Source organism: Geotrypetes seraphini, chromosome 1 (genome assembly GCF_902459505.1).
Source record: "Geotrypetes seraphini chromosome 1, aGeoSer1.1, whole genome shotgun sequence".
NCBI classification, from domain to species: Eukaryota; Metazoa; Chordata; class Amphibia; order Gymnophiona; family Dermophiidae; genus Geotrypetes; species Geotrypetes seraphini.
The window spans coordinates 165847453-165862938 of NC_047084.1; the positions used below are offsets into that span (position 1 = coordinate 165847453).

A 15486-nucleotide genomic window follows, 5' to 3' on the forward strand; every position below is an offset into this window, starting at 1 on the left:
GTTTTTTGGATATTTTTGCACATAGGTTTTTTTATTTGGAAAGCCCTGGGGGAGAACTCTTTTTAGTGATTTTCTCTCCTTTCCACTTAAGTCTGGGGGTGGTTGTGCTTCCTAGTATTTATTATTTTATATAGATATATAAGGACAAGATGATGTACGGGGCAGGGTTTATTTAGATTCATTTCTAAGTGCTTGTCACTCCATAAGCACCTGCCCGGGGCCAATGGTTGTCACGAGGGTACTGGGCCCGTACTGATTGGTCCGCCTATTTATTTATTGATTACTTATTTCTTTTAATTATTTTTTGGAAGCACAGTCTTTTATACCATCCTCAGAGTGGTTTAAGGATTGTTCATCACTATTCATACCAATTTTTCTAAGTTTGGACTTTCATTATTATTGGTATATATATATTTTTTGGTTTCTTTTTGGCCATTTCCTTAAAAGGGAGCCATGTTTGCTTTAGCTTTTTTACACTGTTTATCCTCTTCATTTTTGAACTGGAAAATTAAAAGCTTTGGTCTTGTTAAATGAGGAGTGAGATCAAATCTAAAATGATTAAAGTAACTATTCTAGCAAAATAATATGTTTTCTGTTTTTGTTTTATTAAAACTTGTTATATCGCTTGAACATAAGACAGGTCTAAGCAGTTTGCTTAAATGTTTATACTTTTAAAATATGTTTGTTTTTTTTAAGATAACAATTGGTATCCATACTGGTGAAGTGGTTACAGGGGTCATAGGTCAAAGAATGCCACGTTACTGCCTTTTTGGAAATACTGTTAACCTAACAAGCAGAACAGAAACTACTGGAGAAAAGGGCAAGATCAACGTATCAGAATACACTTACAGGTAAAGAAATTCCAATAAATCTATAAAGACGTCAGCTAGGAGCAAACTTATATCATGAACGGGAAAGTTTGCTGGGCTCCCAATTGGATCAATTTTTCACTCCAATAGGAGGAAATTTGTTTCACTCAGAGAATAGTTAAGCTCTGGAATGCATTGCCAGAGGTTGTGGTAAGAGCAGATAGAGTAGCTGATTTTAAGAAAGGTTTGGACATGTTCCTGGAGGAAAAGTCCAAAGTCTGTTATTGGGAAAGACATGGGGGAAGCCACTTCTTGCCTTGGATTGGTAGCATGGAATGTTGCTACACTTTGGGTTCCGGCCAGGCACTAGTGGCCTGGATTGGCCACCGTGAGAACGGGCTACTGGGCTTGATGAACCATTGGTCTGACCCAGTAAGTCTATTCTTATGTTCTAATTTCTGTAAACAAGAAAACTAACAAGCACAAGTGCATCACAGAGGCATAACTGGGATAACACCAGTAAGGATTTTCTGTCAGTGCACAGCAGGTCACTGGCCTGGAACCTTTTGATACCAACCTGAAATCTTCAGTTACTAACCTGGAACCTTTGAAACTTATTTCCTTTTTCCCCATTGCTGCTGGAGTGTTTGGTGAAAGCTGCTGCGAACCTCGATCCCATTACCTTTGTTCATTTTTAAAAAATTAACACTGGTGTATGCATTGTTTTTTCCTCATGGTTTCAAAGGAAATTACAAGATTGGCCATCATTACGCTGACACCATAAATGGGTTCACTTGTGCTCATCCTCTATAATAAAACCCTTACCTGCGCAGTTGAAACAGCGTGATCCCTGCCGCCGTGATTTGTGCTTCCGTGCTGTGTTCCATTTGCAGCACGCGGCAGCTTGCGGTGTGTGCATTGGCTTGCGGCATGTGCGGCAGGGAGAGCAATGGCAGGAGGGTGTCCTTCGAGGTGCTGTGAGGCATACGGCTGCTACTGCTGCACAGGGAAGTGGAGGGGGAGAGGGAAAAGGGGCTGCTTTGGGGGGAGGGGTGTGGTGGGGGGCAGGCAGCAATCTTGGTTTGCTCGGGGGGAGGAGGGGGGGCAGAGAGAGATCGAAAGGGGCCAGGGAAGGCAGGGGGCCAGGGAGAAAGACAGAAAGAATGACAAACAGACAGACAGCGGCCAAGGAGCGAGAAAGAAAGACAGACAGCGGCTAAGGAGACAGAGAGACAGACAGACACATCTATTCTAGCACCTGTTAGTGTAACAGGCTTAAAGACTAGTAATTAATATATCTGAAGTGAATCAAATTAGCATTAGAGGAAAGAAACCAGCATAGTTGCTGACATGTATAGCTGGGATTAGAACACTTAGGGAACCAGCAGTAAGCTGAAGCTGGCAGGTTTCCCTAGAAGAGAATAGAAAGAAATGAGCCATAGGATTCAGAGTTATCCATATGAGCTAGAGAGATCATGATTTATATAAGATATTTCCCCTTCATGAAATGATCGTAGCTGGAAATGAAATTCTTAAATTTGCTGTGTTACCTTGACAAAGAATTAGTTGCATCGTGAGATTTTTTTCTTTCATTTTCTGCTTTCTTGTCTCTGTCATTCTATCTAGTTTCCTATTCCAGTTAGGAGGTATTTTTTTTTGCCAGACTGATAATTATGCTTCCCACTTACAACATCTGAGTGATGAATTTATGATCAAAGCATATGATGAATTGTATTTTAATGTCGTTCAAAATATGCGAGCGGCTTATTTTTATTAAGTTTTAGCCCTGGGAAGGTTTTCTTCCTCCTTTGGTTTCAAAAGGCTAAAGTGCTTCAATGGCTGCGATAAGAGTGAAAATTTGGTTTTCCAGTTTGATACAATAACCTAACAACCAAGATGTATAGGATCAAATCCCTTTCTGAGACGATCTCACATGGTTATGATGGAAAGATGCTTGCATTTCACAGATATATTTATTTATATTTTGCATCCTAGATGCCTCATGACTCCGGAAAATTCAGATCCTCAGTTTCATCTAGAGCATAGAGGTCCAGTGAGCATGAAGGGAAAATCAGAACCCATGCAAGTTTGGTTTTTGTCTAGGAAGTGTACAGAGACCGAGGTATGACTAGCCCGTGTTACTCCATTACTGTGAAATAAAGACCTAAATATATGTTTAATCTAACTCAATAAAACCCGGTCTCTCCATTTCATTTGGAAAAATAAATATGTCTACGGAAAACTGACTAGTTTCACAAAACATTGTCGCATTAATGTATCTGATATCTAGACAGTGGATTAGAACTCTCAGCCATGTGCCTTCAGTGTTTATGCAATTGTATGAAATTACTTTTTCTATTTTAATAAGGTGCTCATGATGGCATGTCAGGTATTTAAATATTTATCTGTATCTTATTACAGCCTTTTTCTGTTTTATTAGACTCAACATTATACTTTGTTGTCAGGTTGACATACATTAGTTATTCCTGCGGCTACTGGAGCAGAGGAGTAGCCTACAGCAGTGGTTCCCAACCCTGTCCTGGAGGACCACCAGCTAGTCAGGTTTTCAGGTTAGCCCTAATGAATATGCATGGGACAAATTTGCATGCCTGTCCCTTCATTATATGCAAGTCTCTCTCATGCATATTCATTAGGGTTATCCCAAAAACCTGACTGGCTGATGGTCCTCCAAAACAGGGTTGGGAACCACTGGCCTAGAGGTTAGAACAGTAGGCTGAGCACCAGGGAAGCCCAGTTCAAATCCCACCGCTGCTCTTTAAGCTCAGCTCTATAGCAGGGCACCCACAATTGCACACTATGTCTGCACATAAATGTAAAGAATGCTGTCACATTTATGTGTAAGCAGTGGCGTAGTAAGGAGGGGGGGGGCTGTCCACCCTGGGCGCCGTCTTGGTGGGGGTGCCAGCACCTGTCTTCTTCTCCTCTCCCCCATTACCGCGTCACATGCTCCTTTCTTTCCCCAGTACCTCTTTAATGTTCCCGACGCGAGCAGCAACCCCAGCCTGCTGCTCACGCCAGCATCGGCTCTTCCTCTGACATCACTTCCTGGACCTGCACCTAGGAATTGATGTCGGAGGAAAATCCAGTGCTGGTGTGAGCAGCAGATTGGTGGGGGGTGGGGTGGAGAAGAGGGATGGGGAGGGGCTGCTCCCGCCACGGCGCTTCTCACCCTCGCTACGCCACTGTGTGTGAGTGGCAGAAAAACATCTAAGCACCCTTAAGTGATATACCCCCCCCCCCCCGCAGATTCTATACATGGCGCTCAAAATTGTTCACACAAATTGGAGCGTTCATCCAATTTGTATGTGCAATTTAATTGAACAACGAGCCAATTAGCACCAGTAATTGAGCGCTAACAATTAATGGCGGCCGCCAGTTGGCAACAATTTGAATTTGTGTGCGCATCTTCCTATTTGGAATTCTATTAAGATGCGCACGTAGCACTATAGAAATAAAAAATGGTTGTTGTGGTTGATTCTATAACACAATTAGGGCACTAAAAATGCTGTTATAGAATAGACTGTCCAGAAGAAACCAAAAGAAATTCTGTGGAATAACGATGTTCCTAAATGTCAAAGTTCCAAAGGTACACTAATATCATCCACATAAAATAAAATCATCCACATAAAAGTAAAATGATCCACATAAAAACCTTAAAGGACCTAGTCCGCTAGGGATGCAGGACCAAACACGGTCCACGTTTCGACAAAAAGTCTTCTTCAGCGGTCCCTGGGGGTCCTATAATGATGAATACGTGGGAAAGCTAATATGTGGTGAGCCGGAAGTGAATATAAAAAAAAAGAGAAAAAAAACTCCCTCACAAATATGTAATGTCACCCAAACAAAGAGAGAAAGTCAATACGTCAATAGTGTACCGTATTTTCACGTAGATAACGCGCACCCGTGTAAAACGCGCACATGGGTATAGCGCGCGAAAAACACAAATTTATGTACAGAAATTTTTATATACCGCGCACACCCGTATACCGCGCATGCTGCCCGACTCTCCTTTCGCCCGCCCCGACTCTCCTCTGGAGACCCCGACTCTCTTTTCGCCCGCCCCGACTCTCCTTTCCCCCTTGAAGTCCTGTCCCTACCCTGAAAGCCTGATGCCCCCCTCGACGTCTGATTCACCCCCCCACAGGACCGCTCGCACCCCCACCCTGAAGGACCGCTCGCACCCCCACCCCGAAGGAGCGCTCGCACTCCCACCCCGAAGGTCCGCTCGCACCCCCACAGCCTCCCCCCCTCCCCCATGGAGAAGCTGTCTACCTTGTTTCCGGATGCCAGCCCAGCTGCTTCCTCTGCCGGAGGTCCTGCCCCTTCTCTGAGCCCTGCTGCGCTGCTTCCTCTTCCGGCGGTCCTGCCCTTTCTCTGACGTCAGAGAAAGGGCGGGACCGCCTGAAGAGGAAGCAGCGCAGCACAGGGCTCTGAGAAGGGGCAGGACCGCCGGCAGAGGAAGCAGCTGGGCTGGCATCCGGAAACAAGGTAGACAGCTTCTCCATGGGGGAGGGGGAGAGGCTGTGGGGGTGCAAGCGGTCCTTCGGGTGGGGGTGTGAGCGGTCCTTTGGGGTGGGAGTGCGAGCGCTCCTTCCGGGTGATGAATCGGGCGTCGGGGGGGGGGAAACTATGTAAAAAAAATTTTGTACAACGCGCACACGCGTATAACACGCAAGGTTATGCGCGGTTTGTAAAAACCACGTATAACACGCGCGTTATATGCGAGAAAATACGGTAATCACAAGGAATAAGTGACCCTTGGTTTTGAGAACCTAATTCATTATTTATTTTTTACATTATTTAAATCTTTTTTTAATAAGTTAACAATTTAATTCATTATGTGCAAAAATATCAAGTGAAAACATCACTAAAATTTTAAAACATACATCCGCATATTCATAGTGTTCCAAAAGGCACTTAACTTTGTGTTGGAATAGGGCAAAAAAAACCCCAAAGAAGTCCTTGTAAGGATCAGCTGTGTAGTCCTTCAATCAGTCTGTCGATCCGATCCTTATGCCTCCTTTTCCATTGCGCACTAAGGCCCCGGTTTTATAAGCGGCACCTAAAATGTGGGCACCGAGGAACGCAGCGCGTAGCACATGTCAATCAGGAGTTAAGCGCTGTTTATAGAATTGCGCCTAGTGGCACCTAAATTGGACTTAGGCGCCGGTACGCATCAAAAACCTTAGGCGCTCCCTTTTTACGCCTAGGTTTTCTTGGCCTAAATATCAGCACTTAAGTCCAATTTAGGCACGCCCACAATCCGCCCTTAAGCATGCCCACTTTCTGGCAGGCAGCTTGGACTAGGTGCCTAGCTGAGGTGCCTAGCAGAAAGTGGAAGGCATTTACTGAGTTAGGGCACCTAAAAAGCAGTTTTAATTTAAGCCAATGATTAACCCAATTAAGCTTATTATCGGCACCAATTAAACTTTATAAATAATTAAGTTAGATGCCTACATCGGTGAGGCACACCGAGTTCAGATCAATTTTTTTTACTCCATCAAAAATTACAAAGACTAGGCGACACAATGAAGTTAGAGGGAAATATTTTTAAACCCAATAGGAGGAAATATTTCTTCACTCAGAGAATAGTTAAGCTCTGGAACGCATTGTTGGAGGATGCGGTAAGAGCGATTAACGTAGCTGGTTTTAAAAAAAAGGTTTGGACAAGTTCCTGGGGGAAAAGTCCGCAGTCTGCTAATGAGACGGACACTGCTTGCCCTCGGGATTGGTAGCATTGATTGTTGCTACTATTTGGGGTTTTGCCAGGTACTTGTGACCTGGGTTGGCCACTGTGAAGATGGGATAGTGGGCTAGATGGGCCATTGGTCTGACCCAGTTTAGCTATTCCTATGCTCTTATAGAATCTGGGCCTAAAAGAGGTGTGCACACAAATCCTAATTGGAGCCATTTAACTGCAGTATTTGGCCGAGTCTGATGAATGTCTCAGAAGTACCGGAACTGCTTATCTTTGTTAGAGAGCCACGTTTTTGCTTCAGATGAGACATGTTAGCTCCTGGATTTTTCAAACATTTATCACGCTGTGCTTGATCCCCTATATAAAAGTCTGACAAAAGTATCTTTATTATTTTACAAATTGTAGTTATTTTTTGCCTTATCAATATTTTTTTTACTTGTACAGAAATGTTAAGATACACGTTGTTTAAAAAGTCCCTTCTATTTTGCATATAAAACTGTTCTTCTCAATTTTTTTTTTTTTTTTTACATGCATTCAAGGAATAATGTGGGCTATATTTTGAGTCCTAAGGAAGAAGATGAGATACATTTCACATACCTTGGTGTTTTCCTGGATTTTTGCTGATGACTTTAGGTTTCTGCTTCACCCTTCTTCAAGCATAGCATTGTCAGCTGGGGCTCCCGCTCTTTCTGCCTCCCATATTTCTCTGCTTGTTGAATTTTGTGCTTCTGATATCGGTGGTGCTTCTCAGTCTCTTGCGAATGACGTAAGTCCTCTATAACCAAAATAGTTTGTGCTGTGGAGCTGTGTTTAACTAACTGTCTGCCTTCTGCTGCTTTCTCTTAAAACCTTACACCCTGCCCTGCAATTTTTGTTTCTGGAGTCAGGGCCAGCATTCAGGAGGTGTGGGGTAGAGAATGACACGGGGACAAATTTTTCCCCGTCTCCTCGGGAACTCATTTTCCTGTCCTGCCCTGGCAAGTTATTTTCTTGTCCCTACCCCATTCCTGCAAGCTCTGTCCTTATCTGCACAAGCCTCAAACACTTTAAAATCATAAGTGTTCGAGGCCTGTGCAGTTAAGACAGAGCTTACAGGAATGGGGCAGGGGCAGAGACAGAGACAGCGACAAAACTCACCGGGACGAGGCGGGAAAATTGAGTTTCTGCGGGGACAGGGACAAATTTGTCCCTATGTCATTTCTCTACTGTGGGGGACCAACCCTGGGCAATTGACCTGGGACTCTGTGTTAAAGAGGGCCCAAAAACCTTCTGGAGCTGAATAAGTCATAGCCTACAGGCAGGGTTTGGGATCCCCACCTCGATTTCTGCCCTGGATCCCAGTTTAACATTGACTAGCAGGGCAGTTCTATAAAGAACATCTATATTTCATCACCTATAGTGCACACAACTTTATAGAATAGCAGCACTTACCAGTGGTTTAGACCTGCTATTTTGGTTGGGTCCAGCGTTAACTTGGGTTAGCCCTTCTGACCCCCAGCTCAAAATATTCTCTGCTATTCCCAACCTTCCTTTCCACCTCTGCTTCCAACATCCTTCCTTCTCTCTTCCCTCTCTCCCTCTCTGCATGTAGTGCCAACATATGTGCAACTCTGTCCTTCCCTCCTTCCCACTCTCTTTGAAATCCCTCCCTTGTCCCTCCTCGGTGCACCTCTGAGGCCTCACTGAAAGCAGCAGTGATTCATATTGCCTCATGCTTCTGTCCTGCAGGCTTCCCTCTGCCATGCTCTGCTCATGCTGATGTCACTTCCTGTTTCCTCACTAGCAGAATGTGGCAGAGAGAAGCCTGCAGGGCCACAGCAGAATACAAATATGAATCGCTGCTACCACTGGTGACACCTCAGAAATACATTGGAGAGGGGTGGGGAGTTCAGAGAGGGGGCATATGTGGGGCTGCCAGTGGAGTATAAGGAGAGGGGGAAATGAGATGCCACCGCTAGGTGGGCCTGAGCCAGGAATGAGTGGGCCTTTGTTCACCCAGGCCCACCCATAGCTATGCCACTTCATGACTAATTTAAGCACTAGGTTCTATGCCATCAAAAATAGTGCACCTAAGTCAAAGCATAACTGTGAGGAGGGGGGGTAATACTCAGGGCACGTTATAGGCATTCTACCTAGCAATACATCAGTTGCATGCAGTGCAAGGCAAACTTAGGCATGAAAACTTATATCTGCTATTGAACATGACGTATGCTATCACATCTAGGTTTCAGCACGCCAAAGCAGCTTTGTGCTCTTTATTCTATAACTGGTTAGGCATACCTTAACACTATTAAAGAGTTGGTGCTGAGCTCACCACTTTATAGAATTGCCACCTATGTATTTTCATGCTAGTGTGACCTGTGTCTGAACCAGTCAAGCGATTAGCTGACAATACAGTAGGCGCTTATACAATGTGGTATAGTAGGGCATTGATCATAGGCAGCATTTACAGAATTAGCCAGTGAATGCCAGCTACCTGAAGACACTGTCATAAGGTATAGCAGTTGCTTTCCAAGATACAGCCCGCTTTTGCTGAAAAGAAATGCATCTTATTTTAATGTCAGTCTGTGAAATTTCTTTTCTTCCTGGGCCAAATACAGTATCTGGTAGTATGTGTGATGACATGATCCTGTATAATTTAAACCTGTTCCATTCTCTGAACTTTCATTTCTCCTCTCACCTTTTCACTTGTGTATACCAAGCGGATATCATTCAGGTAATGTACCATTAAGATCACTGTATCCAGTACATTTTACTGGCATGGGTTCTACCATGTACAGTAGGTGCTTTCTGAGCATATAAGAACCATTGTTCCCTCTAAGCGAAGCGTGAGTCCTCCAGCTATAGTCCTTTCAAGTAGGGGGAGCTCTTTCACTATCACATTTTCAATAGAGACAGGCAAATTGTGCAGAACTTCAGTGAATCTGCCTGTCCCTAGCAATTGAAACCATCCTCCATTGGCAGCAATGCAGTTGGAGGACTTCTGTTCAGCTTAGAGAGAACAGAGATAAGAACAATTTCAGTGCAGTATGAGCAACATTCAGATCTTTCATATTTTCATAATTTGCTGTCATTTTGCTTTCCAGTGGAAATATGGGGGTCGTTTTGCTAAGCTATGCTAAAAAGTGGCTGGCGCTGTTTATAGCACGTGGGTTTCCCCTGTGCTGAGGCCACTTATTAGCATAGCCATTTTCCTATTAAGGGCCACATGCCCTTAGCTCGTGAGCCTTTACTGTCACCTATTTAGTAGATGTTAAGTAATCAATCAGCATGTGCAATGCCTATATGCTAACCAATTAACGCATGGCATGCCAACTTTCTACCCACAAACATGCCCCCACACTAAATTATAGCATGTATTTTTTAGCACGTGACAAGTGCACACCAAGCCTTCAGTTAGTACGTGGCTCCTGAGCACGTGCCACTAGCATCATTTTTAGGCAACAGTAAACAAACGTTAATGCTTACCGCCGTTTAGTCAAAGGGTCCCTTAGTAAGGTCTAAAATGGAGAGAAAAAATTAGAATCCAAAAGATAGGTGGAGGATGCTTCCATTTAGTCAAAAATTACAAGAGAGGGTTCGAAGTAAAGAGTGACGCAGGGACAAAGATTCATCCCCATCCCCTCACCGTCCCCGCGTTTTCTCCCCTGCTTTCTCCCCGTCCCTGCAGTGAAGCACATTTTTCATCCCTATCCCCTCACCATCCCCGCGCTTTCTTCCCTGCTTATCTTCCCGTCCCTGTAGAAAAGCATGTTTTTCATCCCCCGTCCCCTTACCATCCCTGAATTTTTCATCCCTAACCCCGCAGTCTAAATTTTCTTTCCCTGCATCTTCCCACTCAAAGCAGAAAGACGATTTTATGCCATTTTATGGATCTACGACAGTGTCTCTCAATCTTTCTCGAGCCGAGGCACATTAAAGGTACTGGCCATGGCTTGAGGCACCCAGAAGTGAGCAGACTTCGCTGTGATGACCTCACGTGCATGTGTGACATCATCACGTCGACATCCGCACATGTGCAGATGGGCTCTGAAATGCCAGTAGGGGGTGCCAGCAGGGAAAAGGGCCAGAGAGAAGAAGAGGCACTGGCGCCAGCTGATTGCCTACAGCAGTGTTTCTCAACTACTTCAAGCTAAGTACCCCCTAAGTCTAACAAATATCAACTGAGGAGATACCCCAACCACAGACCTCCCTAGGCCCACCCAAGCTCTGCCCCAGATCCCACCCCCTTTACTAACTGTAATGCAATTTTTTCCATTCATTTTTCATATACACTCTCCACCCTCCCTCCCTCTCTCTCTGCTCCTTCCATCCACTGTCCACCCTCTCTCTCCCTTCCATCTAGTGTCTTCCCTCTCCCCCTTCCATATGGCATCTTCTCTCTTTCTATGCCCCTTTCATAAACTGTCTATCCTGTGCCCCTTCTCTCTTTTATACAGTACATGATTCATTTTGGCTACACCCCCTCTACATTTTCCTATTTCCACCCACCCCCCCATGCTTCCTTTCTTCCCACTCCACCCCATTGTCTGTGTCCTTCCCTTCCCTCCCCTATGCCTGGCAACTCTCTCCTCTCCTCGTCTTCCTTTGCAACTCTCCCTCCCTCTCCATGCTCTGGCATCTCTTCTCCTTCCTTTCCCTCCCTTCCCCATTGTCTGTCATCTCTATCTCCTCTCTTTCCTCTCCCTTCCCTGGACTTCCTTCTTCTTCCCCCCTGTTTGACAACTTTCTTCCTTACCCCTCCCTCCCCCTCCAACGGATGGGTACCTCTCTCACTCTACATCAGCAGCAGCAGCCTTCAGAACTCGCTTTTACTGCCAGCATTGGGCCTTCCTCTCAGCTGATCCTACCTATTATCCTACCTGTTTCCACAAAGGCAGGACCCAGCAGAGGGGAAGGCCCGACACCAGCAGGAACAGCGAGAGTTGAAGACTGCCGCAAGAAGTTAGATGTTCCCAGACCACAATGCCGACCCTGGGAGCAACCCCCCTGTGATTTGTACCCAAGGTGGACTGCTCCCTTGCCCCCTCCCCCCTTGATACGTCACTTCAAAGGACTGGCACAGCTGACAGCGCGCCAGAGTTTTATTTAAAATGGTTGCCGAGACTTCATGCAGAAGCCTTACAGCACTTCTGCGAATCTCACAAGGCTGCTCCATGAAGTCTCGACAGCCATTTTGAATAAAACATTAGCAGTGGCTACAGCAGCACGAGCCAAAAAGAGTGTGGTTCTTTCCTGTCCCCTCGGACAGGTGTGAGATAGGCACGTAAGATCTCTCAGAGAAAGAGATAATGGTTACTGTGGATGGGCAGACCAGATAGGCTATTTGGCCTTTATCTGCCATCATGTTTCTATGTTACTGACTTACAAGTGCATTCACTCTGTAACCCCTCAATATCTGTCCTCACTTATCTCCCCCTATGCACCCCCCCCCATGAACTCCATTCATTGGGAAAGTCTCTCTTATCTGTACCCTTCTCCTCCACTGCCAACTCCAGACTCTGTCCCTTCTTTCTTGCTATACCGTATGCCTGGAACAGGCTACCAGAGTCAATATTTCTTGCTCCATCTATAGAAGTATTCAAATCCAATCTAAAAGCCCTCTTTTTTGAAGCTGCTTTCAGCTCACCTCCCACTTGTTGTCAAATACGTTTACTCATTGTATCATCCCTTTTATCAGAAACTCCCCAACCCAGAGATGTCCTGTCTATCTGTCCAAATTAGATTGTAAGCTCTTCTGAGCAGGGACCATCTATTGAATATTAAAGTACAGTACTGTGTACACTTTTCAGCGCTATAGAAATGATAAATAGTAATTGTAGTAGAGGCCATTAGACCACCAGGGCCATAAGGTAGGTCTCCGGAGGGCCAATAGAGGCTTGGGGGCAGCTGGCATGATTTCTTCGTCACCGCAGGGATACCGAGGTATCAATCCACATTCATACAGTGCCGCTGCCGGGGTGGAGGAGTGGGGGGTGCCATTACTGCCGCAGTATTCCTGAGCTTGTGCTCAGTTCCCTTACCGTTACTGCAGTGATTACCAAAGTAACTGCGGTGTTATCTTGGTAACAGTTACCGTCTCACTCTCTAGTTCAAAGTTAATCAGGCAAAATAAATGCATAGAGCCGGAGAAGCCAGATTCAACACGACCATATTTCAGCATGTACACCTGCATCAGCAGTCCAAAATACTACTCTGTCAAATGCTGATTTCATCTTTGCTGGACTCAGTTCAATCAGTTCTTTGGCATCAGTGATCATAAGAAAAATTCTGCTTATGCCAGAGTAGTCCTATGGATGCAGGAGTACGTGCTGTGTCAAGTGTGGCTTAGCGCCGTCAATTCGGCGCAAGACAGAAGCGCGTGGGGGAAAAAGTAATTTTTAAAGAGCTCTGACGGGGGGTTTGGGGTAGCAAACCCCCCCCCCACTTTATTGGTTAGTGTTCACGCTGCTGTTGGAGGGGGACTCGGGGGGGTGGAAACCTCCATTATAGCGAAAACGGAACTTTTTCTGATTTTTTTCGGAAAAAGTTCAATTTTCTCTATAATGTGGGGGGGTTTCACCGCCCACACCCCCCCCAACAGCAGCGCGAACACTAACCAATAAAGTGGGGGGGGGTTTGCCACCCCAAACCCCCAGTTGGAGCTCTTTAAAAATTATTTTTTCCCCTGCACGCTTCTGTCTTGCGCTGAATTGTCGACGCGCTGGCGTCTGGCGTGCGATTATCCCGTCACCGGCTTCTCCAGTTACATGCTTTTATTTTGCTCGATAAAATTTGTGCGTACTCTTGTGATTTATCAATAAATAAAACCGTTCTCCTCACATCCTTTGGACTATCATTTTTTTTTTCTTCTTTTTGGACCTCACTAGGGGGGGGGGAGGGTCCTGTTAGTAAAATGTGGTAAGTGCTAGTGCATGCTTTCTGCATGTTAAACAGGCTTACCATCGGCAAATTTGCCTGACTGCGTGCGTAGACCACACGCTAAAAATATTTCTGAATATTCCCCAAGCGGTCGTGTTTGGGGCTGGAAAGTAAGTGTGACAATGCTAATCAGTTAGTGTGTGAGGCATTGTTGTGCGCTAATTGATTAGCATGGGGTTAGCGTGTAGGTGTTGGTAGGGGTTCATGCTGCACCTTTATTAATGGCCCTGTGTCAATGGCATGATTAGTGCTTGACCATTAATTGGGAAAAATGGAAAAGTTAGCTATTGTCTGTCCGTAGCACAAGTGGCCTTCGCGCATGGGAAAGACACCCATAAGTGTCATGCTAAGGCCATTTTTGCCAAGCCTTTGGTAAAAGGACTCTCATACCTTCACTGGTTGAGCTGCTGCCTTTCCACCCTGGGCAAGACATTTAATCCTCCAGTGCCCACCACTTTGAAATGCCAAAGCCACGAAAAGGTGGTATACAAGGCCCCTTGGAGGATCTTGTTCTCTTTTGCTTCCTTTTGCTTTCATTTTGCATTCCAAGACATGCTCGGATTTCAATTCTCATTTTTTTAATTGGAAAAACAAAACATTCCAGGAAACGGGTTAGATGCAGTTACTTCTTTTCAACATATCTATCAAAATGAAATAGTTATGTCTGTTCATTATTGCCAGTTGTTTGTGGACTGTTTCAGTAAATCGCTACAGGCTCCTTTTACAAAGCTGTGGTAAGAACTAGTGTATGATCATCGCAGCTTAAAGGGCCCTACTGCAGGATGTGCTTTGGCGTCCTGCACGAAGCCTACGATCCGCGTGCACAGACCGTGCACTAACATTTTTTTCTTTTCCACAGAGGGGGATGTCAGGGGATGGAGAATGGGCTTTTTTGCTCTAAATTTAGCACAGCAACATTACCATGGACTTATTGATTGACACAGGTTTAGTGCATGAGCCCTAATCGTGTATAAAATAGGTGTTGGTAAGTGTTCACTTGCTTTTTTTTTTAATAGCCGCACACTAATAGCAACATTTGTACTTGGCCATTACTGTATTTCCCCATATATAGGCCACCCTCATGTATAGGCTGCAGCAAACGGCGATCTATGTTTTAAAACCGGTAGATAAGCTGCCCCATGGTATTAGCCGCGGCTTATCTTACCGGTACATTACCTGCTGGACGGCTGCCTCCTCGAATCTCCAGCGGTGCGGGGCAGTTGTAATCTTTTCGGCATCCAGCCTGACCCCGCACCGCTTGCTGAATGGCTGCCGTCAGTTCTCTGCTGGCCATGAGATTCGAGAAAGCAGCCGGCAGCCGTCCAGCGAGGGACGTATTTAAGGGGGATTTTAAAAAGGTACCGGGGGGGGAGGGTTGATTTAAAAAGGTACCGCGGAGTGGGTGGGATGATTTTATAGGTTTAGATAGGCCGCCCCATTTAAGTATGTTACACCCCATAGGCAGGTTTGTAAAACCCATGAATAGGCTGCGGCCTATATATGGGGAAATGTGGTAATAGAAAAACTAGAAAATTGCCCATTTTACAACTGTGGTAAAAATGGCCCAAGTGTGCAGCGCAAATCCACGCAAGGGCACACTAATGCCACTATCTGCTGCAGCTTAGTAAAAGGAACCTTATACTACACTTAACCTTGTCTTAAAATTGTAAAAACTGTTCATGAATTTATATCTAAAGTAGTTTTGTTTTCACAACTATTTGTATAAATGTTACTGTGTAAAAGGAACTAAAATAAATTATTTTTTCCACTTGTCTATTCAAAGTTTTTTTTTCTTTTTTGTAAACTAAATAAAAATATTTTCATTTGATACGACTTCACTTTCATTTGTTATGGTTTAATTTTATTTAACATTATTGTCTCATATCACGTCTCTTAACTTCTAAGCAGTTTTGGAGTCCAATACGTTATATTTTAGTGATAATGCTTTACTGGAAAAATGTATTTTATTTAAAAAATTTATACCCCCCCCTAGTACTAAGAGCCCTTTATAAAAAGCCATGGTAGTGATTCCCCCGC

General features: G+C 44.8%; 1 protein-coding gene across 2 annotated transcripts in view; it reads left to right on the forward strand.

Moving 5' to 3' along the window:
* Positions 1-15277, forward strand: part of GUCY1B1 (guanylate cyclase 1 soluble subunit beta 1) — a 105857-nt gene extending 90580 nt beyond the window's left edge. Inside the window, exons 12-14 of one of the 2 annotated variants that reach the window (XM_033941280.1) lie at positions 697-851; positions 2805-2931; positions 14309-15277. In XM_033941280.1, coding sequence (XP_033797171.1) covers positions 697-851; positions 2805-2931; positions 14309-14350 — 324 coding nt within the window. In that variant the 3' untranslated portion in view covers positions 14351-15277. Of the gene's footprint in view, positions 1-696; positions 852-2804; positions 2932-7067; positions 7559-14308 lie in introns of those variants that run through there. The other variant, XM_033941290.1, reaches the window with a different exon arrangement.
* The last annotated feature ends 209 nt before the right edge of the window (positions 15278-15486 follow it).